This window comes from Actinia tenebrosa, unplaced genomic scaffold (genome assembly GCF_029948245.1).
Source record: "Actinia tenebrosa isolate PJP-AT-01 unplaced genomic scaffold, QUT_ActTen_1.0 PGA_scaffold2__45_contigs__length_23673736, whole genome shotgun sequence".
In the NCBI taxonomy this organism is placed as follows: domain Eukaryota; kingdom Metazoa; phylum Cnidaria; class Anthozoa; order Actiniaria; family Actiniidae; genus Actinia; species Actinia tenebrosa.
In genome coordinates this window covers 17076386-17100281 of record NW_028292579.1, presented here as the reverse complement: position 1 = coordinate 17100281, position 23896 = coordinate 17076386, and the positions used below count along the sequence as shown (strand labels likewise).

General features: G+C 38.8%; 3 protein-coding genes and 1 long non-coding RNA gene across 4 annotated transcripts in view; 2 read left to right on the top strand and 2 right to left on the bottom strand.

The window, feature by feature from the left end:
* The first annotated feature begins 359 nt into the window (after positions 1–359).
* On the top strand, positions 360–16123 carry LOC116305386 (ribosome biogenesis protein bop1-B). The gene is made up of 24 exons (XM_089034644.1): positions 360–575; positions 699–857; positions 1809–2027; positions 2810–2920; positions 3458–3498; positions 4711–4828; positions 5355–5456; positions 6118–6222; positions 6846–6897; positions 7304–7356; positions 7980–8038; positions 8269–8371; positions 9409–9489; positions 10048–10250; positions 10964–11061; positions 11474–11556; positions 12131–12191; positions 12320–12369; positions 12450–12524; positions 12740–12842; positions 13568–13652; positions 14092–14199; positions 15023–15093; positions 15707–16123. The coding sequence occupies exons 1-24, from the start codon at positions 522–524 to the stop codon at positions 15787–15789; spliced, it is 2277 nt and encodes a 758-aa protein (XP_088890770.1). The 5' UTR covers positions 360–521; the 3' UTR covers positions 15790–16123.
* Positions 16124–17525: 1402 nt separating this feature from the next.
* The window catches only part of LOC116295168 (uncharacterized), a 37397-nt gene continuing 31026 nt past the window's right edge, over positions 17526–23896 (top strand). Inside the window, exons 1-2 of the long non-coding RNA XR_016120533.1 lie at positions 17526–17576; positions 18098–18174. This is a non-coding gene — a long non-coding RNA (uncharacterized LOC116295168). The remainder of the gene's footprint in view (positions 17577–18097; positions 18175–23896) is intronic.
* On the bottom strand, positions 19168–20375 carry LOC148909448 (uncharacterized). Its single transcript, XM_089034731.1, has one exon. It carries the CDS (start codon positions 19996–19998, stop codon positions 19219–19221), a length of 780 nt encoding a protein of 259 aa, XP_088890857.1. The 5' UTR covers positions 19999–20375; the 3' UTR covers positions 19168–19218.
* On the bottom strand, positions 20167–23421 carry LOC148909447 (uncharacterized). The gene is made up of 3 exons (XM_089033606.1): positions 22808–23421; positions 20807–21789; positions 20167–20631 (listed from the first exon to the last, which is right to left on the bottom strand). The coding sequence occupies exons 1-3, from the start codon at positions 23196–23198 to the stop codon at positions 20167–20169; spliced, it is 1839 nt and encodes a 612-aa protein (XP_088889732.1). The 5' UTR covers positions 23199–23421.

The window sequence follows — 23896 nt, the reverse complement described above, 5'->3', positions numbered from 1 at the left end:
ATATGACAGACTGATCCACAGTTAGGAGCTGAATGAATATATTAACATTGCGACCATTGATCACACAGTGATGAAACGTTTTGACTAAAAAATTTAATTGGAACGGCCAATTTCCAGTTAATTACACGTTTTTACATTTTTATAAGCACGTGCTAATGAGGTTTTTATTTAATAAGACAGTAATGATTCATGTTATATGATAATAAAAACTTTCTTGTCGTCATTTCACCTATATTTTTATCCCATTTTGTCCAGTTCTTTATTTCATTTTGCATAATATGAGCCCTCGATTACAGCGATCAGCGGGTTACCTAATAAGCACGGCCAAGAGTACTAGGTCAAGCGATTGCACATGGCGGATCAACGTGACCATATTTTCTTTGGTTTTCTTCGTTATTCTTGTATTTTCTCTGGATTTTTTAGCTTAATTTAAAAACTTTAGGACATATAAGATACATAGTATACGATATTCCATGTATATGTTCTAAAAATTGCTTTTGGTCTTCATTTATCGTGTTAAAATGCCGAAACGAGTCTTGAACGAGGACGACAAAAAACTACATCAAGAAACTGAAGTAAGTTGGAATAAAGTTCCTTAAAATTATTTTAAGTTCTTTCGCTAAAATATTCATCCTAGTAGAAGTGCAGCTAGTGTTCTGACTAGTAGAGGTACTGATCTATATCTTGTTACCTGAAAGAAATCTTTAGATTTGTTCAAAATCAAAGACAACAAAAACAAAACAGCTGATGAAGGACAAGTTAATGATGAGGATTCATCTGATAGCGAGGAGAGCTACTACTCTGACCTAGAAGACGAGGAAAGCTCTTCCGAAGATGAAGAAGATGTCCCAGATTCTGTAAGTCAATTCTTATTATGTCTCGTTTTTTTTTTTTAAACTTAAGGCTTTCCATTATCGTAAAAGGAGTTCGAGATTAGGTGATTTCGAATTCTTATACTTTGTGCAGGGTTGTTATTTGGAAGGAAAATAGATAATGACTTGCATTTATTTTCTAAACAGTTTTCCAGTTTGTTTGTATTTTGGGAACAGTGCAACTATTATAAGCGGAGCCACTTACGTAGCTAACCCCTCAAAATGTAGAATAAAATCAATGTATTTCAATTTTGGGTAGTGGAGCTAATGAAAAACCTGGGCTGTACAAGAATGGTAATTTGACCCTGATGTTACATGATAACTAGTAGAGCACTAGCGTGGACTGTGTCGGTGTTTCTGAATAAAACAGCAGGAACTTGTGGATAAATTGAATCACTGTAAAAAGCTTTGTGAAACTAGTTTATTTTCTGCTGTTTCATGTAAACAACTAGATAACCAGCATTAAAGGATATTAAAGGATATGCTGGTTTCTGATTGGCTCTACTACCCAAAGTTGGAATGTATAGTTTTCATTCTACATTTTGATTGGTTCTCACTGAATAAGTAGCTCTAGGCCTGGTTTCAGTAGTTACAGTGTAAGATTTGCAAAATCTATGACAGCATCATCAACCAGAAGTGTAAATATCTTCACTTGGGGGTTTTGTGCATTCAAAGTCTGTCTTCCCTGTGCATGAGTTGACTCTACTGACTCGGTTTTGAATGGAATGATAAAAAATAAAATACTAAAAGAAATTATTTACAATTCTGGTTGGCATTGCTGTCAAAGATTTTGAAAATCTTAAGTTCTCTAATGAGTACATGTATGGAGACAGTTTATTAATTAACCATGTAGACAATGTAATTCTTATCATTGAATAATAAAGATTGAGAACCTCCTTATTTAACTTATTGCATTTACATAATTTCTGCTAATAGGATGATGAAGAAAGTGAAGATGATGATGTTGATGAGGATGATGATGAGGAAGAGGAAGATGAGGAAGAAAGTGAAGATGAGAAAGAGTTAGGTGAAGAAGAGACAAAGAACCAAGAAAATAATAACAAAACAGATGTAGTTAAAGCAAAGAATGCACAAAACAAATCCAAAGTTTCCAGTAATATTACAGAAGAGGATGCTGAGACTTCTGATGAAGAGGTAATATAATGCAGTCAATTCAAAAAATGTTGTCATTGACTGACTCAAGCCTACGCGACTGGACCGAAAGGAACTCTGGGTAGCAATCATTGAAGCCGAGTTGACTCCATAATTTTATCTGACTAGTTATGCCTGGTTTACAGCACAAACCTTCTTAGGCGAGCGGGAAGTGTTGAAGGAGAGGTTTTTTTAATGCCTTCATATTTTCGAAATTGTGAACTGAATCACAACTACTTTGTTTTTCTTTCCCTAACCCCAAAGACTTGCATTTGATGGATTATTTCTCCCCATTATTATCTTATTACTAGCGAGAACAATTAATTCAGAACGATTAAGAACGAATATTTAACCGCTTAAGTGATTTTTACCCATATTCCTTTCGGTCCAGTTGCATAGGCTTAAGCCGGTCAACGACAACGTTTATTGAACTGACTGTATACATGCAGACTACATAGGACAATGTCCACCCAGGATTGGCTCTTGTCCCATAACATTTTTACACCAGTAACATTAAGCCAGAATTAAAATTCATCACAAATAGATGAGCTTGGGGTTGGGGCCAACGAGAAGGAATGACCTCACTAGCCCAAGGCCCTCAAGGAGGTAACCATGGAAACCATGGCAGAGTCTACCCCCGCCACCCCTCACACTGAAACTCAGTGGAAAATACTTAGCTTGGGTAAATATTGATCCACAATGATCAGCAATAATTTTTGACCTAGTGTGCGATTGATCCACGATTTCTTTAAAATGTTCGTAATGTAATATCTGTAATGCTTTAGGATGCAAGGAATACAGTTGGTAATATTCCAATTGAATGGTACAATGAGTATCCTCATATTGGGTACAGCCTGGACGGCAAGAAGATATTGAAACCTGCAACAGCTGATGAGGTAAGCAGTTTGTTTTACATTGTAAGCATTTGCAGCATGAATACTGAATGAATAACATGACAGTTTTTATCAAACACCATTGGAAATAGTATCAATCAGAATGCAGTAAAACTGCTTTTGAAATCATAAGTATTCCATGGTTTCTTCCCATTGTCACCTTGTTATTTTGAATAGTATGGAACAGTTATGCAGTGCTTTCTTGTGCCACAATCGTGAACGAACAAATGTCTGAACTAAAAAATACAGATGCCTGATGGGATATGTTGGGGTATACATGTATGTCATAAAGTGTATGTATACACTTATTTCAAATATTGTTGTCGCACCAAAAGCCTCAAGCAACAAGCAATTGAGAAAAAAAACAGAAACAAAGGAAATGCATGTGTTTAGTTTTTGTGTAATTATTTCACATTAATATGGTTTGCACTCTACTGCACTTTTGCATTTGTACATGAAGAGCTTGCCAAAAAAATCTTGAAGCCAAAACATTGGTATTCTCTAGATAAAAATAATGAAACATGATTATCATGTGTTTAGCTTGATGAATTCTTGTCCAAGATGGATGACCCTAATTATTGGTAAGTAATTAATTGGGAATCTTGTAATCATAACTAGTGTATCTGGTACTAACAGAAGTATACTACAATTTAGCATATACCAACTTGTGTACTTCTTAAAAACGTGCACGCTCATTGGTTAATTGGAGGTAAATATTGTACGATATTCACCTCTGAATCTTGGAATATTGAGCCAGCAACAAAATGGCATCTGCTGGCAATTGTTTTGCTACAATTTCTGATAAGGAAATTTAAAAAATGAAAGTAAATGCCATTCCTATCAATACTAAAAAAAGGCATTGAAGTATTATGGCCTAAAAGTTTTGCTAAAAGTTTTGCGTGAATTTGTCACACAAACTAAAAGTTTCTGTTTGTTTGTTTTTATTGAATTATTGTATATAAAAATAAGTTCTCTGTACACAAGTTGGTATATGCTAAAATAATTATTTGCCTCAGGCTCAGTAAATATGGAGAATACTTACCTTGCTGCTTGAAGACTTGTGACTTGGTAAATACTCCCCGTTATTCACTTCGCCTTTGGCGAATAATTGCTAAATATGATGGAAGTGAGGGGGCTAAGTAGAACCTACAGAAGAAGTAAAAATATCTTAGTGGCCAAGTTTGGGTACTAAAAAAGAAATTGGAAGCATTCCTTTACTTTTCCTCTCCACTTTCCCTGCCTACTCGGCTCCAACCTCTGCTTGTCTGTGATTCTGGAGTGGCACTGCTTGCAGTCTATTATTTTTTTCACATGGTCGTATTACTGTGCAGATACTTCAACTCGGAACACTTTACAAACTAGTATCATTATAACCAATCATATTGCAACTTAACATTCAATCTAATTCGATCCACTGGCTGCCTTATTAATTGGGTCGCAATGCCTGTTAGGCATTAAGCCATCCACCCAGGAGTGGTAGATTTTTTTTTAGAATAAGAGTGTAAGAATTTGATATTCTGATTGGCTAACGCTGTTATCAGTTCAATTTTTGTCTAGTTTACTGTTACCTGATTGATCAGTTTTATTCAAGTGGTCCTGGTTAGTGTATCCACACAGTAAGAGAGATATTAAGTGACACTGGCAACAAAAATTTAATACGGCCAATAAACAATTAAGAAAGGTTAATCAATAAGTAAAATTGCCTGGTAGAGAGAGGTTTATCGACAAGGTCATATCTGTACATTTTATTATTACTCTTATTTTAAAGTTCGTATACATTTTTTATGACACAGGAGAACCGTTCGTGATAAAACAACCATGAAGGAAGTGGTGCTTTCTGATGAAGACCTTGCTATCATAGACAGAATACAGAATTTACAATTTCCTGACCAAGGATATGACCCTTATGAGGTAAGTATGATTTTCCTTCTTTTGCCTTTTAGTTGCAGGGAATATGCATGTATATCTTGCATAACAGGAAGAATGCTACAGTGTAGACTCTGCACCTTCTTCAAACATATTTCACAAGAAGAAACTAGGCCAAAACTGACCCATACCCTTCTACCCCTTAGATATTTCAATCTTCTTTACAGGAAGCAAAAAATGTTCTTGCACAAGGGGAGACTTGCTTGACTCTGCACCTACATGTACTATGAAAGGAGTATTGCTAGACTCCAACTCTATCTCAAACAAGGAGAAACTGGGCCAAAGCCTACCCAGACCCTTCCTGGCCCTTATATTGTACTCCTATTTCCAGGAAGCATGAAAAGGAATGACCCCAACCCTATGTTTCTCAAAAACCAGGCCAAAACCTACCCAGAGCCTGTTGCTGCCCTTTGGATATTTGAATCCTGGTTGAAATGCATATATTTTTTTTCACCACATCAATAATGTTTAGTTTATATAATGGTTATTCTAACATGTGTTTCATCTTTAGCCTTATGTAGACTTCTTCACTGGAGACAAGATGATCCATCCATTATCAAATGCTCCTGAGCCAAAATCTAGATTTGTACCTTCAAAATGGGAACACAAAAGAGTGAGTGCCAAAACCCTTGTTAACAATTGTTGTGCACACCTTCATTTATCTAGTTCTGTTAAATTTCTGATGGATTTGCAAAAAGGACACTGTAAAATAATTCTCTTAGCATTTTCCTAGGTTTGCACCCATTAATCTACCTATCCAACTATCTACCCATCCATCTATCCGTGCATCCAACCATCCACCCATTAATCTACTCACCCATCCATCCATTCGTCCGTCCATCCATCTATCCACCCATCCATCCATCCAGTAATCTACCCACCTATCCACCCACCCACCCACCCATCCATCCATCCATCCATCCTTCCATCCATCCATCCATCCATCCACCCATCCATCCATCCAGAAATCTACCCACCTACCCATCCATCCACCCATCCATCCATCCAGAAATTTACCCACCCACCCATCCACCCATCCATCCATTCATCAATCCAGAAATCTACCCACCTACCCATCCATCCACCCATCCATTCATCCATCCATCCATCCAGTAATCTACCCATCTATCCATCCATTCATCCACCCAATAAAATTGTTTCAAATAAACACACTTTCCACAGACCTTTTGGGTTGCCTGTTGCTGACCACAGACAGCAATCCAAGTTTTTCAGGTTGAGTTTGAATGATAATTTTTGTATACTTTGCTTTAAAGGTAATGAAAATAGTGAGAGCAATCAGAAATGGCTGGATCAAACCCAAGAAAACAGAAGAAGATAAACCGAAATATTATCTGTTATGGGATAAGGATGATGATGAGGTAACTTATGTACATTTTAAGACTGCGTAGCATGCTGCAAAATGTCATATATTTACAGCCAAATAATGTAGTTTCATTTAAGATGGAAATATAAAGCATGATCTTTGAGTTAGAATTGTAATTTTTCATATTTTAGGCAGAAAACACTAAAGCACAGAAATTCCATTTATGACTTAGCTCATTTCAGATCTCCAACCAAGAGGGGGGAAAACTTCAACAAAAGGAAAAAAAACTGTTTGAAAATGTATTTTTTTTATTTTAAAATTAAAGGAATATTAGTGACCAAGTACCTTATATGTTATAGATCAAACACAAAACATTAACATGGCTCGAAAAAATTTTGAAAACCATAAAAAAGAAAGAAAGAAAAACTATCAATATATTTGCAAATTAAATTTATGAAATAACTGAAAAAATAACAAATTAAATTTATAAAATCTCTCGTACTGATTGGTTGGAAACGCGTGCTTTATGAGAGCACACATTTTTCTATTTTTCATTAGTTTAAATTCTTATTGTTCTTGACCACTCTGTCCCTCTTATAAACAGGCTGTGATGTCATACATATTGTAAAATAAGGCAATTCTGGATTTTTTATATCTCATTTACTGTATTTTTTTTAGACAAGGAGGAGACATACTGTACATATTCCAGCCCCAAAAATGAAGCTTCCTGGTAAGACTGTTAATTCATAATCTTACACTGTTTTAGATATAGAGGTCATTTAAATAATGTACTAGCCAAGAGGTCCAGATAGGGAAAAACTTTGCGTGATTTCATAAATATACAGACTGAAGCCTTTAAGCTGAGGTCCATTTCAAGACTTTGGGCATTTTTCCCTCTCCAGACTGACTTTAGGTGGATAAACAGCTCCTCTATTTTATCCCATTATTTTTCAATTTTATTTGTCATTTAACAATTGGTTTTCCCATGTGTGCGCTTGGCTGAATTTAGCCTTATGCCTGCTGGTGCATTAAATTGGAATTCTTGAATTTTAGGATAGACTGGAAAAGAATAAAGATATTTATAGGGATTATTCCTTACGTATTATGCCTCAAAATGTCTTATCCACACTTAACAGGACATGAAGAGTCTTACAATCCACCCCCAGAATATCTACCTACAGAAGAAGAGGTATGTGTAGATAAGTGCACTAGAGCTAATCACCCTTAATGTCTTGTTTATGATTTACTGTATGGTTTATGTCGCACCCTTGTTCCATATGGATATGATCAAAGGCACTTTACAATGAGTTATGAATTTATGAGATGTGGTTAGGATGGTCTCTGCTAGAGTTTCATTACGTCCTCAGTGATTCTCTTATGTCCTTCTGATATTTGTTAGTAATGATATAAAAAGTGTGGAGAGACAGGACTTCAATTTAAAGTGGTTATCAAAGCTGCATGAATTTTAAACATTCATAGATGTAATTACAAAGGCAGTAATTTCTGTTCAGTTTTTTTAAGAGGGTCACACACAACAGTCTTGGCTCTCAATTAAATACTTATTATTTGCAACAACGATATTCCTTTGATTAGCAACGTTTCTATGGTTTGTTAGCCGGAACAAAAAACTGTATTACACAAGAATATTCCAGGCGTACAACGGGGTCCACACTTTGTGCATAAATTAAGCACACACGTACATGCGGAGCCCATGCGCAGAGCGCGTCCATTTCCTGCATTTGGGGACCATGAAAACTTCTGGCCTGTACTGTAGAAGAGGGAAAACATTTTGAAAATATTTTATTTGTTTAGGTTGCAGAATGGGAAGACATGGATCCTGAAGACAGACCACAAAATTTCCTTCCAAAAAAGTAAGTACTTTGTCCTTGTCCTCCGTGTTATCTTAAGAGTGTAACACTTCAAAATGCTCAGATGTTCATGGCTCATCTGTTTCATTTTTTTTTTCCTTCTGAGTACACTGCCACTGCTCCATCTCCTATTCACATGGTTCTAGTGTCAGCAGATGTTGATGTTGGGTGCTTATCATCATCATTATTTTTATCATTATCATCACTGTTATTTCTTCTGATATCTCTTTCAGATATTCCAGTCTTCGTCTTGTGCCTGCATACAACAACTTTATCCAAGAAAGATTTGAAAGATGTCTTGACTTGTACTTGTGTCCCAGGCAGAGGAGAATGAGGGTAAGGAAAATAACAATTCTTTTTCTGTGGTTGTCATTTTTGTCAGTAGTTACGTTAAACATGGAAACTCCCCAAGAGAGTAGATGAACACACAATGACTCTTGTTTTTGATTCATTATTATTTAATTTGCCAAGCAGAAATCTTTTTTGGCAATGTCTATTTGATAAATCAAAACCTTTTGTATACATGTATGTGGCAAGCCCGGGGGGGTACTTTGCCAGAATTTGGGTAGGGGTGTTCCCCTGGGATTCTGAAAGGGGTACCCTGTTTATAACAAAAGGTATAATGAATTGCACTGAGTTCCTGTTTCACTTATCATGTCAGCTCGGGGCAAAACATCATAAATTTTGTTTTTTTTACAAAAAAAACTCTTGTCAAGCGAAAAAACATTGCGCTGTTTCTGCTCCACAACATGGATGCTGTGGGGTTACTCTATGATAAATAGAAAAATTGTGGATCTGTTTCACTGTTACAGCCTGTCAATCATGTTTATAAAGTATGCCTATCAGTACCCTGACAGGAGTGTAGCTAGGTCTCGTTCAGACAGGAGGAGGCAATGTGCAATTTCCCCACCAATACATGTGCATAGGCATACCATAACAACAGGTTTAGTAAAGTTTTTTTCGGCAGGCAGTGAGTGACCCCCTTGCCACTCTAACCTGATCTACATCTCTACATCTACCATGGATGCACTGCTCAGTCATCATTCAACTGATTTATTTAATAATAATAATAGTAATATAAATGATAATAATGATAATATTTATTTATAAAGCGCAAATACAAATCTGTTCTAAGTGCTAGTAAAAAGGATTATAATTACAAACAACAAAAACAACAACAAAATAAAATTATACATGATACATTTCGGAGAGATATTGGCAGTGAGTTCCAGAGTTCAGGAGCAGCTACAGAGAAGGAGCGATGACCATAAGATTTAAGATTATAAGACTGTGCTGATAGAAGAACTTGTGATCAAGAATGAAGATTATGGTTCAGTTTGGTTTAATGATTTTGTTCAATGATTTTTTTCTAGGTTCAAGTAAACCCAGATGATTTATTACCTAAGCTACCAAAACCAAAGGATTTACAACCATTCCCAACAACAGAATCTATCGTAAGTACAAGCTGGTCAAGATGTTGTGTATGAACCTTGAGCTCACATGAACACATTAACCTGAAATGGGAAAACATTACCCCCAAGCCGAAGAAATGAAATTAAAAGGCACAGATTAGTTTTCCAAATTTAAGTCAAGGTTTACACCCAGGTTTAAAACTAAAGCACCCTTAAAGGAAGCAAAAATTATGGATTTTTTGCTTCTGTCAATAGAATTTACAATTCCACAATAAATTATGAGTTTGAGTTTTATAGTCAATGATGGAAGACAAAATCATAATATCTGTGGTTGACTTTGTAACTTGCATAGTCATAGTATGCAGTACAGGGCTTAGAATAACAGCTGATCAGTTGCCAGTCATGATAACCAGCCAAATTAGTTTTAGCTCAGTCATACCTTGTTTCTGGCTCAACAATACTGATCAAAATGACCGAAAAGGCAAACATTTGACAGGACAGGTTTCTATTCTGGTCAGACATTGACCAATGAGCAGCTGTTAATTTAAGTAGTAGCAGTAGCTATTGTAACACATGGATATAATTTTTTACCTTGCTAAGGTTTTCAAAGGACACAATGGGATGGTGAGGTGTATCTCTGTGGACCCAACAGGACAGTGGCTGGCATCTGGCAGTGATGACAAGACAGTGAAATGTTGGGAAGTTTGTACTGGAAGATGTCTGAAGACCATACCCATGGAGCATGCTGTTCAGAGTCTTGTTTGGAATCCAAATCCACAGTGTACTCTACTAGCAGCTGCAGTGTAAGAATGAATTGATTTTTAAAATACAAACAAGATACAACCAATGAATAGGTATGGGTTGAATGTCGGCATGTGGGGACTCAACATTCTGGTCACTCAGCACTCTCATGGAGATTGCCATGACAACTCTTCCAAAGTCCACCACCTGTAATAAGGGCTTAAAATAACGGCCTTTGGCTGATAACTGTAAGAATACCAAGCAACGGCAAAAGGGGTTGAGCAGGAGGTACAAGAAAAAGGTGAAGGCAAACCTGAAGCTATGTACTGTCAAAATGTACAAAGAATGAATGGCTAGGTTTGAAATTCAATCTAGTCTTTTGCTATTTTGTAAAAAGGTCAATCATAGAGTTGTCTGAAGAGGGTAATGATGCCTAATTGTAAATGTGAGTTTTTGTTGGGAGAGAATACAGTTCTTTTAACTTCATGTGTAAAGGCTGATTTATACAGTACAATTTTTCCTCACAACTGATGACACAATGTTTTTTTATTTAAATGGACCATACAACTTGCTTATGATTGTAAAGGGAAGCTAAAACTTGGCATTAGTATTTTGCACATCACAGTTGTGAGGAAAGATTGCAATTATTGTAATCTCCCTAGATGGAGGGAACAACCAGGAAAAAAATTTATTGGTTAAATATACAAAAGGTTGTGAGGAAAAACTGTACTGTTTAAATAGCCCTCGACTTGACAGTGGATATATTTTATCTTAGAAATGATCAAGCAGTCATACTAAACCCTGGTCTTGGTGACAGACTGCTATGTACAGCAACAGATGATATGATTGAATCGTTTACACCTCTTGAGGATGGTAAGAACTCACAGCTTCATTCACCATAGATCAAAACTTTACCACCTTTCGTATCCATTCAACAATGTTTTCCTATCTCAAACCATGTGTCATTCATTCCCTAGAGAATCATTTCTTTGTTTAACGGTTGCACATGAGAAGAAACATGAATATGGGTACAGCTCGAACAAAAAATCTCATATGGTCTGAAATGGAAAAACATTACTTCTCTTCCACTGAACTGCAGGGCGCTGTTGTACGAAGGGTGGATAGCACTATTTGATGGATAATTCCTTATCCAGTGAATAAATTGATGCTGTTATCCAATAAATTTACCCACTGGATAATATTTATCTGTCGGATAGTGCCATCTACCCATTGTACAACCAGGCCCAGGACTATAGCTACTATAACCAATATACTTGTGTTTTAGGTCCGGAATCTCCTGTTGAGTGGGGGGTTGCTGGTATAGACGAGTATAGAAGTGGAATAAGGCTTATTATCAAACACTCCAAGGTATGATTGTCAGTGCTGCTTTATCATCATTCATTGCTTGAAAAATGATAAATCTGAGCTCTTTTTTGATTTTTCTCATTTACTTTGATGGAGGAATAATGTTGAAAACATCTGTACTGTATATTGTAGTTACTTATTCACTTGTTGTATTCAACACATCAACACAGTCCCAACTAGTAACCACTAGTCATTCTTATTCACTTGTTGTATTCAACACACCAACCCAGTCCCAACTAGTAACCACTAGTCATTCTTATTCACTTGTTGTATTCAACATACCAACACAGTCCCAACTAGTAACCACTAGTCATTCTTATTCACTTGTTGTATTCAACACACCAACACAGTCCCAACTAGTAACCACTAGTCATTCTTATTCACTTGTTGTATTCAACACGCCAACACAGTCCCAACTAGTAACCACTAGTCATTCTTATTCACTTGTTGTATTCAACATACCAACACAGTCCCAACTAGTAACCACTAGTCATTCTTATTCACTTGTTGTATTCAACACATCAACACAGTCCCAACTAGTAACCACTAGTCATTATTTAATCATTCTTTCCTTCAGGCTGTTTCACAGATTACATGGCATTCAAAGGGAGACTACTTTGCTACTGTTTTGCCTCAAGGTTTGTTTTTGCATTGTTTGCAGGGATTCTTTCGATGATCTCCTGTTGGAGAAAGGGTTCTTCAGCTAATGACCATTAAAATATTATCTTCTTATATTATCTTAGCATATTATTTTTGCTCTTCTCAGGTGGCAATAAATCTGTTTTTATTCATCAACTTTCTAAGAGAAGAAGTCAGGTTGGTTCATGCAGCTTATTGTGATAAATTAACGTTTTTCTTTGATATCAGTAATTTATTCATTTATCTATTGTTTTTAGTGTCCATTCAAAAAAGCAAAAGGCCTTGTTCAGCGAGTGTCTTTCCATCCAAACAAACCATTCCTTTTTGTTGCTGTAAGTATTCCATCTGTTGACTATTACATTCGTCAATGCAGACAATTTCTCTATGATTTTTGTTTTTTCCTTTAAAAAAACAAACTCAATTTGGAACCTAAATTTTAAAACGAAAGAGGAGAAGGTGTTCAGGTGTTCACCCCACCCCTTCTGTTATGCTCCCTGAAACCCATTATTGTTTCATAAAATTCTTAACGAGCCATCTATTTCTTCAGACTCAAAAATATATCAGAGTTTATAATCTAACAAAACAAGAATTGGCCAAGAAGCTTATGTCCAATGTAAAATGGATATCAAGTATGGCAGTGCATCCAAAAGGTGAGAATAAGTTAAATGAAGAAATAGAAAATGCACGCATGTGCTGTGTGCTGTCATAAGGCATGCGGCGGTTGGCAGAACACGAGAGAAGTGTTAGAAGAAGCACGACATGTAGCGGATTTCTTCTCAACACTCTCTAGTGTTCTGCCAATCCCCAAGTGCTTTATAAATGCACACAGAACAGCAAGTTTTTTATTTCTTTTATGGAATACAAATTACAATAACTGTTATTTTAGATAGGAATGACACAACTGAAAGTGCCCGCACATGCTGTGTGCTCTCATAAAGCATGCGCTTTCAACCAATCAGAACGAGAGATTAATAACAGTTATTTTATAAAGCATAATAAGCACTGATAGGGACACTGAGGTGTTCAAAGGTACACCTTCTAACTCTTTATACATGGGCCCCATCAGGGACAGGTTCGGGGAGGGGGGGGGGGGGTGGTGAAGGAAGTGACAAGCCACACCCCTTTTGCTCAAATTGTGCAAGATGCAAGAAGTATTGAGATGAAATCTTCGTGCTCTCTTTCTTGGACAGGAATAGAATGCCATTGGTCTTGTCTCTCTTCACTTGTCTTACTTTCAAAGGTGAAGGGGGCATTGAAGAAACTTGTGTGCTGTTTTTAAACTCTTTGCGTTTTCAAATAAGTACATATTTTTTGTTTAAATGTAAGATACGGGGAAAAAAAGAAATATTTTTAAACCTCAAATCTTTTGTTGCAGGTGATAATGTAATCGTTGGTAGTTATGACAAGCGACTCTGTTGGTTTGATATGGATCTGTCCACCAAGCCATACAAGACATTGAGGTAATCGTCAGAACTGTAGAATCGTATCACTGTACCACTCCAGACTCATGATGAGCTGGGAATGTTAAACCATTGGTGAAATTAATGTTAGTGACTTTGTAATTTGTCATGCTTATGTATGTTTGGTTCTACCATCACTCCACCATTGCAGAAAATCAAATTTGAAAAATATGCAGATAAACAGTAATAACGCCGCTTTGCAGGCTTCAAAGCCAGAGGTCAACGGTTCGATCCTCAGGATCTCCAAGTCTGTTTCAACTTCTCTCTGTTTTTTTGTAGCTTTTTAAATATGCATAATATGGAGAACTGACAGTCTGAGGGGGTACATGACCCCCTGGATCGGGAGAATTAGGCAACCACTTCTAAGTAAAATAAATTACCTATAGTTAGTTGCAGCATGCATATTATGTGTTTATTTTATTGTCTTTTATCTTTTCAGGAGCCACAAGAAGGCCTTACGCCAAGTTGCATTCCATCAACACTATCCATTATTTGCATCAGCCAGTGATGACGGCACTGTTATCGTATGTCATGGCATGGTCTACAAGTAAGACAAATGATACTCCTATTTTGAGTTCGCCTTTGCTCAGTCTTAGCCTCGATTGTGTACAAATGTGTTCTTTTACAGAACAATACGAGTTGATTAAAATGCAATGGGTTTTGGTCGAATAGCTGAATATTATAACACACAACCGAGACTATGGCTGAGCAAAGAGAACTCGAAATTGGAGTATTACAAAACAATCCCAGCTGTAACTCCCTTCCCGATTATAGGCCCTCTCAATTATAAGCTCTCTCGATTATAAGCCCTCTTGATTATGAGCCCTCTCAATCATAGGCCCTCCCGATTATAGGCCCTCCCGATTATAGGCCCTCCCGATTATAAGCCCTATCGATTATAAGCCCTCTCGATTATAAGCCCTCTTGATTATAAGCCCTCCCGATTATAAGCCCTCTCAATTATAGGCCTCCTTGATTATAGGCCCTCTTGATTATTAGCCCACTAGTTTGCAAATAACACAAATATCATTCCAGTCAATAGGAAGAACTCTCAGGCTGCTAATGCAAATATCAATCCAGTTATAAGCCCCCCTTCTCCCCCCGATTATAAACGCACCTCTGGGATCTCATAATGTATTTAATTGATGAAACGTAGATAAAAACCCTTACGAGTGAGTATAAGCTCGGCGATTATTTTTTCACATGAAGCTTGGGATATAAATGTCCACTTCCACAACTACACTTTCTTATTTCCACACTTGATCAGTTCCTTATGATCTTCTCTCACTGGGCTTTGCAAAGGGGAATGAATACCGTTTTCAATATACTTCTGATTTGAATAGCTCAATATATTTTTCATCATTTTCCAGTGACTTGATGCAAAATCCACTGATTGTTCCAGTCAAGATCCTCAGAGGTCATAAAGTGACATCAGACCTTGGTAAGTAACAAATGCTTGACCTTCTTGCTTGAAAACCTCCATTGACTCCAGTACCTTACTCGTATCCAGACCCTTCACAGCAAAAATTGATCTTTCTTAAGAAAGCTGCGAAGCTTTTGGGTACGATAATGCTCCAATACCATAAGATGGTCTGCTAGAGCAGTTTTCGTAGGACTGAAACGTTCGCGGCAATACGATTGATCACATTGCACGAAAATTTATTCTCCATGCAATCAAATACACGGTCAGTCTGACCTGTACCTATCCTCATCGCGCCTAAATGACACATAGGGCACACGCCAAGCTTATTAATAGTTTATTCGCAACGAAGTTAAAATCAAATTAATTTACAATCTATTAGAGAAAGAAAAGAGTCATGTTGCTGGGATGCCTGAAATAGTATAAACTAATTAAAGTGTTAGGCACCCCAGTTACAATGAATAATCGTAAAAGAATATAAAAGAAAGAAGATGATATCTCCATCTCTACTAGTTGTTTTCATCCAAGTATTCACCATTGAGTGCACCATCGAGTGCACTAGCCATTTTTAGCATTCCTAACTGTGTGCATATGAAACCAGGCCATTCGATAATCACTTTTCTTCGTCTTCCAGGTGTTTTGGATTGCATGTTTCACCCTCATGAACCCTGGATATTCAGTGCTGGAGCAGACAAGTTGATAAGACTTTATACATGAGCCAAACTGAGGACAATCGAGTACAGAACGCTATATATATATTTACTAGCATCGACTATAGCATGAACTGACAAGAAAAGAACCTTTCTGAACGATGTCTTGATGAGCAAAAACATGTACCTACATCAAAAACCAAACATGGAGAAAGCCAGTAGAAATGAATGTAAAATAAAAGATCCAAATGGACACAAGTTTGTTTATGGTGGAAGCTTAAACTAAATATTTACGTTAGTCCATGAAGGATTTCGCGCAAGGAGGCGAATACATGTACATGGCGGAAAGGCACGCAGAGTCACAAAAAAAATGGAATAAATGAAATATTTGAATTTTAAAATTATTGGAAGTTTTGATAATCCCTCTACAAACCCTTTTACGTACCTGTGATGTGGTCCGCAATGTTACAGGAAAGGTTGCTACGTGTGACATCCCTCTACAAACACTGTTACCTACCTGTGATGTGATGTGCAATGTTACAGTTAAGGTTGCTACATGTGACATCCCTCTACAAACCCTGTTACCTACCTGTGATGTGATGTGTAATGTTACAGTTAAGGTTGCTACATGTGACATCCCTCTACAAACACTGTTACCTACCTGTGATGTGATGTGCAATGTTATAGTTAAGGTTGCTACATGTGACACCCCTCTACAAACCCTGTTACCTACCTGTGATGTGATGTGTAATGTTACAGGAAAGGTTGCTATGTGTGACATCCCTCTACAAACCCTTTTACCTACCTGTGATGTGATGCGCAATGTTACAGGAAAGGTTGCTACGTGTGACATCCCTCTACAAACCCTGTTACCTACCTGTGATGTAGTTCGCAATGTTACAGTTAAGGTTGCTATGTGTGACATCCCTCTACAAACCCTGTTACCTACCTGTGATGTGGTGTGCAGTGTTACAAGAAAGGTTGCTACGTGTGACATCCCTCTACAAACCCTCTTACCTACCTGTGATGTGGTACACAATGTTACAGTAAAGGTTGCTACGTGTTTACTAATTCCCTCTTCTCAGATCTCACTCTTTCCATCTTTAATCTTGGATATTTTTTCTGCTCTTTTATTTTCCAATGGTCCTTCAAACTAATTAATTTGTTCTATAATTTATTTTATTTATTTTGTAAGTAAGCTCTTCCGATATTTCTAAAACACGAATTTACGGTATAAAGAACGAATTCGCAAATGCCGTGCGAAATTGCGAATGGCCAGTTGTACTCGTAAACTTGCGTTGGTTTTGGCAACCCGAGGAATCGATAGAGTCACTGATTTAAGTGATCTCTTTAAAAAAGTCTAGACTGTTCTACTAACGAATTGATACTGCTCTACGAAAGATCTCACAAGAGGAACAATTAAGGAAGAAAGGTTTCTAGAGCAAATATTTTTTCAAGTATTAGAATGTCTTTTAGGTTTTCTGATTCGAAAACACAAATTTACTTTGAAACTTGTGTCTCTTTAAATATTCTCCTGCAGGGCACAGTTGCATGAAGGGTGGATAGCACTAGCAACTTTGTCCAGTGGATATTAAAATGCTGTTATCAACTAGATAAGAATTATCCGTCGGATAGCGCTATTCACATCTTGTACATCTTAAGGCAAAAGCGCTAGAAGAGCTAGACACTTACATAAACAGATTTTCATTTACACTGTAAACAAAATATTTAATTGGGTTTCCTGTGTTGCACTAACGCACCTGCCCCATCAGCCCATTCGGTCAACACATCAGCGAGAAAAACATGGCGAAGGTGAGAAGTTGTAAAATAGAAAAGAAAAGCACTATTTAAACGGTAAGAAACGTTCAGAATCTTATAATAACCCTTGAAATATTAAATTTAATTGTTTTTGCTTCTCTGTAAGTCTTTATTTCTGACATTTGTGGTGCTTTCTCTAAGTTAGCCGTATTTTTCCTTGCACGTGGACACAGTCGTAGTTGTAGCAAAACCTTGTTTTCAAACATAAATTTCTTGTTTTTTAGAAGCTTTTTTATCCTTGAACAGTAATACCTATTTTTGGAGTTTGATTTTTCGTTCAAAGAATTTGTAAAACTGTTTTTAATTCTTCGATATTTGAAGCCAAAGACATTCCTTACCTACCCCTCTCCAGAAGAATTAATTAGAAAACGAAATTATAGCATCTCGTCTCATGTGTTTTTTGGAGGTTTTTTTTTTTTTTGCAATAAATTTTGAAGAATTTAAGCCAAAAGAAAACGAATACTATTTCAATTAGTATTTTTTAAACATTTAAAAAAAAATATTCAAATTATTGTCAGGTGATTCTTAATCTGTTTTTTTGTTGTTTTCTTTTTCAGCTGCAAAACAATATCTGGACATGATTATGATTGACTTACTAGATTTCGTCAGTTTTGTGGGTAATCCATATTTGCTGGTATGTTAAAATGTAATGTAAAAATGGTGAACAAAACCTTAAGTATTGTACAGCCCCTGTTATGAGAGGTTTCACGAGTAAGTTGTTGGGCATTTAGAAGAATGTTCTTTGATCTAGACATTTCAAATGCAGTTGTCCCTAAATGACATTTCTTTGTTAACAAAATACTTACAGTTTAGTAATATGTGGAAAAATTACATCTTATCACTCTCAAATTTGAGATTTTCATCTGAAAAATGAACTTTGATGGAACCTCCCATATTTTATTATGTACATTTAAAGACAACCTGAACAGGAGATTGATAGGTTGGTGCTAAATTGTTGAGTTATGATTGACTGAACTTTATTGATGAACGAGTTTCCATCCTGATTAAGTTTAGCCTGTGGCCATCAATATAGAGCTATTTCAAAATCAGTTGGTGAAGGTTTTCGTGCATGTTGCATTGTTACCAAGCTTGAAATATATTAAATATTCATATGTAAATTATATGGACGCAGATCAGATGATATGCAGACAAAGTTTAGGGAAAATGCTATATTGTCGTGAGCTTTTGCTGATTCCATTCCCATTGCCTATAGTGCATTTCAGGCTTGGTATGCTACATGCACCATGCAATAAAACCTTCACCAACCTTTATTGAAATGTATTAGCATCGTTTAGGAATATGCGACACATGTATTGGTTTTAACTTGTCGTTACGATGGAGAGTAGGTGCCTGGCAAAGCGGTAGGCGATGGCAACTAGCTGGCAAGAGGTAACCATGGCAACCAAGCCACGGGTCAACCTCCATTACTCCTCTCCAAGCATTTAGTGTGGTGCTTGGAGTTGGTCGACCCGTGGCAGGAGCCATGGGACCGACTAACACCCAAAACTGCATCTCCAAGCACCAACAGTCGCTGCCTCTCCAGTTGTCACGCATGCAGACACGACATCCATAGGTAGTGTAGTGTACGCGACTAAACCCAGGTGGCAATGGCTAGCACGAGGGCAAAATTGACAATGTACAAATGGTGGCCAAGCTAAAAGGATACCACTTACCAAAACTAAGCAAGTTTACCAGAGGCACTAATGATTACTTGCTGAGGAGTTCTAATATACTGTTTATAGGCATCACTTTTCCAACGGCCCAAGACTTGGATTAAATGATCTGGTATACCCACTTGAGCCGCTGTAGTTGCGGCCCCAATACGGAAGCTATGGCTTGAAAAGTTACCAGCTACACCTGCTGATTGTAGAATAGCCCTGAGTCTGTCCGTGACCAGCTGCCTAGTCAGTGGCTGACCATCAGCCAGCAGGAAGAGTGGGCCTGGAAGATTACCACGATATGCTAAATAGTTCAGCACTGCTCTCACAGCACACAGGGATGATGATCCGCGACCAACATACACATGACAACCCTGACGAAACGGATCCGTTTTTGAGGCTTTAATGAACAGTCTTAAGCAAGAAGGAGACCCTGTAGAGTCCACGGTTATGTCCTGCACAGTCAGGTGTACATCTGGATCAAATTTTTTAAGCGAGGGGCAAGTAAATTCGGCTGAGCGAAGGAAACCAAAATAAGCCAATGAGCAGGCAGCCCAAAACATGCAGTCATTGAACGAAGATAGAACCAAGCCAGAGTGTACTACTCTCAGGACCTCTGGAGTAACAGGAAGTCTAGACGAAGAAGAGGCGACACCTTGGGTTCGCTTAATGCCTTTTGTCACTCTTTGGAGCCGCAAGCAGTTCTGAAGTGGATCATCGAAACCTTGTTCAATATGGAGGGAACGGACAGCTGACAGATAAACTTTTATAGAGGAATGACGCATCGACTCGGCCAGCATTGTCACAAATAAGCAGAGGGTCCATTCATCTGTGGGACATGGTGAGCCTGATGGGGATAAGCGGCCACTTTGGTAGCAAAAGTTGACAAACTTCTCTTGGGCGGTAGAATAACAGCGACGGGTGGAATGCTGCTAAACCCTCAGATAAATAGACCAAACACTGATTATTTAGAGAACCGATGTCAGAGAAGACAGAAGCTGAGCTGGGACCTCTGCTGGGTATAGGTTGGCGTTCGGGGCCAGAGAACGGAAGACCTGCATATTAAAACGAGAAAGAGCATCAGCTATCCCATTACGAATACCTGCCACATGTTCAGCTGAAAAGGAAAAGCCATGACGGGCTGCTGCAAACAGAAGGCTTCGGAGTAAAACCATGATTGAAGAATCTCTGGAAGTCCTGCTATTTAAGATTGCTACCACAGCTTCGTTGTCCACCTTAAACAGAACACGCTGCTTTCTCCAACCGTGACCCCAGATATGCGCTGCCAGTACGACTGGAAATAACTCCTTGTAAGCAATGGAGAGGGAAGCTTGCCGAGGTAACCACCTGCCATTGAACCAATCAGAATCGAGGAAGGCACCATAACCCCGTGTTCCTGAGGCGTCTGACCCTACGCAAACCGTAGGTGGAGGCTGTAGTGAGGGGAGCAGGAAAAAACTTATCCCATTCCATTGATTGGAAAAAAAACAGCCACCACTTCAGGTCTTTCTTAAATTCTGTATTCAGGCGGATGGGGTGATCGTCTTTTCGGAAGCAACAGAGTAGATCAATCATTCTCCGAAGAAACGTGCGACCTGGCCAAACTACCTTAGAGGCATGATGGAGTACACCAATCAGCGACTGAAGTTGTTTCTTGTGGCACCATTTGTAAGAAGACCAAGCTCTCAACAGTTCCAGGGTAGCAGCAAATTTGTCGGCAGGGAGACGCAGAGTTTCGGCCATTGTGTCAATTTCAATCCCTAAAACTACTAGGCAGGTGGATGGCCCTACACACTTGTCTGGGTGTAGGGGCAGACCTAGGTCAGCGGTAATGGATGTAGCGATAGCTAAATTGTTAGCACATAAAGCTGAATTAGGAGGTCCAGCTAGTACGAAATCATCTAAATAGTGGCGGATGTCAGGTATCCCATAGTTAGACTGAAGAATCCACTCCACTGCATTGGCGATTGAGTTAAAGATGAAGGGGGCTGATCGCAAACCAAAGGGAAGGACAAGGTCAACAAAGTACTTTGACCTCCATCTCATGCCCAAAAGATGTCGGTCAGATGGGTGAACTGGGACATTTCTGAAAGCACTTTCGATGTCGAACTTAGCCAGCATAGCCCCCTTACCCAGTTTGGAACTCATCTTAACTATATCGTCAATTCTAATGTATTGCAGTGAGCACTCCTCAGGGTCGATGCCATCGTTAACACTGTGGCCAAATGGGGAGGACAGGTCAAAAATAAGACGCCATTTTTCTGGTTGACCTTTCTTTGGAATCACGCCAAAACTGCTTACTTGAAGAGGAATAATGGGAGGGGATTCAAAGGGGCCAGCCACCCGCCCCAATCTAACTTCCTTGTCTAAATACACGTCCACGACTTGAGACTGCTGATATGCTGAAGCTTTGTTCTTCTTTGACGATTTCAACTTGACAGACGACTTAAAACCCAGTTGGAAACCATCTTTAATGCCATGCAGTATAAATTCTACCCATTGCCGATTGGGGTGATTCTGTAAGCCATGGGCGGATTTATCATAATTCAAAGAAGAAATTTCGGCAACTGAAGGGAGGGGAAGGCTGGTGCCTATGAAACAATGTATAAATAGATCAACAAATGCCCCCATAAATGATTAAGTCAACATTAAATGACGTACGTTAAGTTCGACGCACAATGTAGTGTCTAAGTGATATTCAACAAACTAGAACGAAAATTAAAATGGTGCTGTTCTCTGAACCTAATAACACAGCCTTGAGTCCAAAGTCACATGCTTAGTGGTATTTTCTGCGCTTGGCCTCGGACGGATTGACAGAGCGGGAACGTTCCAAATTTCTGGGCTTGATTGGCTCTGGGCATGCACTCTTGCGATGGTCCCCTTCGCAGCTACTGCAAGCATGGCGGAACCGACATTCGGGAGAAGGGGCAATGCACCGACCAGCATTCCAAGAGTGGCAAAGGACCCTTGAGGTCAAACTACCTTGGGCCTCCCTCCCCCCTGCTGTAGTTGAAGCAACCACTCGAGGGCGCACCTGGGCACCTGCAGTGTTAAAACTGTAAAGTTGGACATTCATTGTTGACCACGTTGTGCATTTCTCAGCAGCAGCATATTCTCGAAACTCCCGATCATAGTTCAGCCATGCACTGCCACTAAACTGTCGGTATGTGCGCAAGATAAGGAGCTTGTACTTGAGCAAATCGTCTTTGCGGTTGGGAAAATATTTTCCGACGATTAAAGAATAAATGGTGAAAGCTTCCACCCAAGATGTAATATCTGAAATTTGCTTTTTGTTTTTCTTGGCAGTGTTACAAAGGATGAGGCGGCCATCGAAGTGCAGTTGTGGCTCTGGTTCTTGAGAGGAGATGTTTTCCGGCAGCAAGTCCTCAAGATGAACAAATTTTCCGGCAAGAATTTGGGCCACCACTTTGTAGGGAACGGGAGAATAACCAGGACCCACTACAAACGGCTGGTTAAGGGGGGGCGTGTTCCCCAGGAAATTTTCCGGCGCCGAAAATGACGAAGACGACGTCGCGGCACTTGGGACAGTTACGGGCCGAGGGAGAGTAAAAGGCGATACAAATGAAGGTACAGATAAGGCAGACGTACCTGAGCAAGATGGCGGAGGCAAATAAGCCGAAGACGCAGTTGATGAAGAAGGAGGCGACCCGGCCATGGATGTCCACGGCATAGATGAGCCAGTCTGGGCCAATTGGTTAGTACGGTTGGCCAGAGGCGTCGAAGAACCCTCGTTGTTCTCGGGCAAAGATCCAGAACCCGCCGATGACGAGGCAACGCCTGCCGCTAGTAAAGCCGAGTTGACCATGGCCGCCAAAGGTGCTTTTAAAGCTTCTACTACTGATGTAACCAACTCAGTAGACGGTGCAGTAGATGTAGGGACGCCATTACAAGCCGACTCAACCGAAACTGGAGGAGCCAGCGAAGAAGAACAAGAGGTAGGAACCATGCTGTCCAAGCTATTGCGTGTGTTACGGGGCATTTTTTATCGACCAAACAATTAACACGAGGACAAGGAACAATGGAAAGACGATCGTAAATAGACGTCGAAACGCTGGAAGAACCACTAACAATAAGGATTGAGAAAGGATGGCTTGAAAAAAGGCGTATAAACCAGAAGCAAAACCGCGATATGAAGGCAATGGCTAACAGCAACTCAGCTACAGCAACCACGAGGCCTTAGGCAGCAACTGTGCATGCGCAAGTCTCACACCGCTGGCCAGCACTCCACTCCCAGTTAACTTTGCTTAAATTTAACCACATTTAAGAGTATAGAGACAGTAAACAGACCAAGGGGGTGTTAAGGGAAAACACATACTGTAGAGATAAAAGAGAGGAATGGGGGAGGGGGGGTAGAAGTAGTGTGAAAATGTGTAACGCAATAGGAACAGTTGGGAAAGTAAGGATGTAAGGTGGGAAAGTAAGTGGAAGGATGAATGGATAGGATGGGAAAGAGTGAAAGAAAAAACGAGACAATCGTGAGAGGATGCAATTTTCAGCTCTTGATAAAAATTTGGATTTGCAGTACATATTTGTAGAGGTAAGTCGGTATTATCTGGAGAGAATGTTTCCTAAAGTTCAGTTGAATATACAAACTGTGTTGGTAGGTATCATAAAAGGAATTGATTAATTTGATTCTAAGAAGTGAAAAAAGTTACAAGGAAATTTAGTATGAACTAA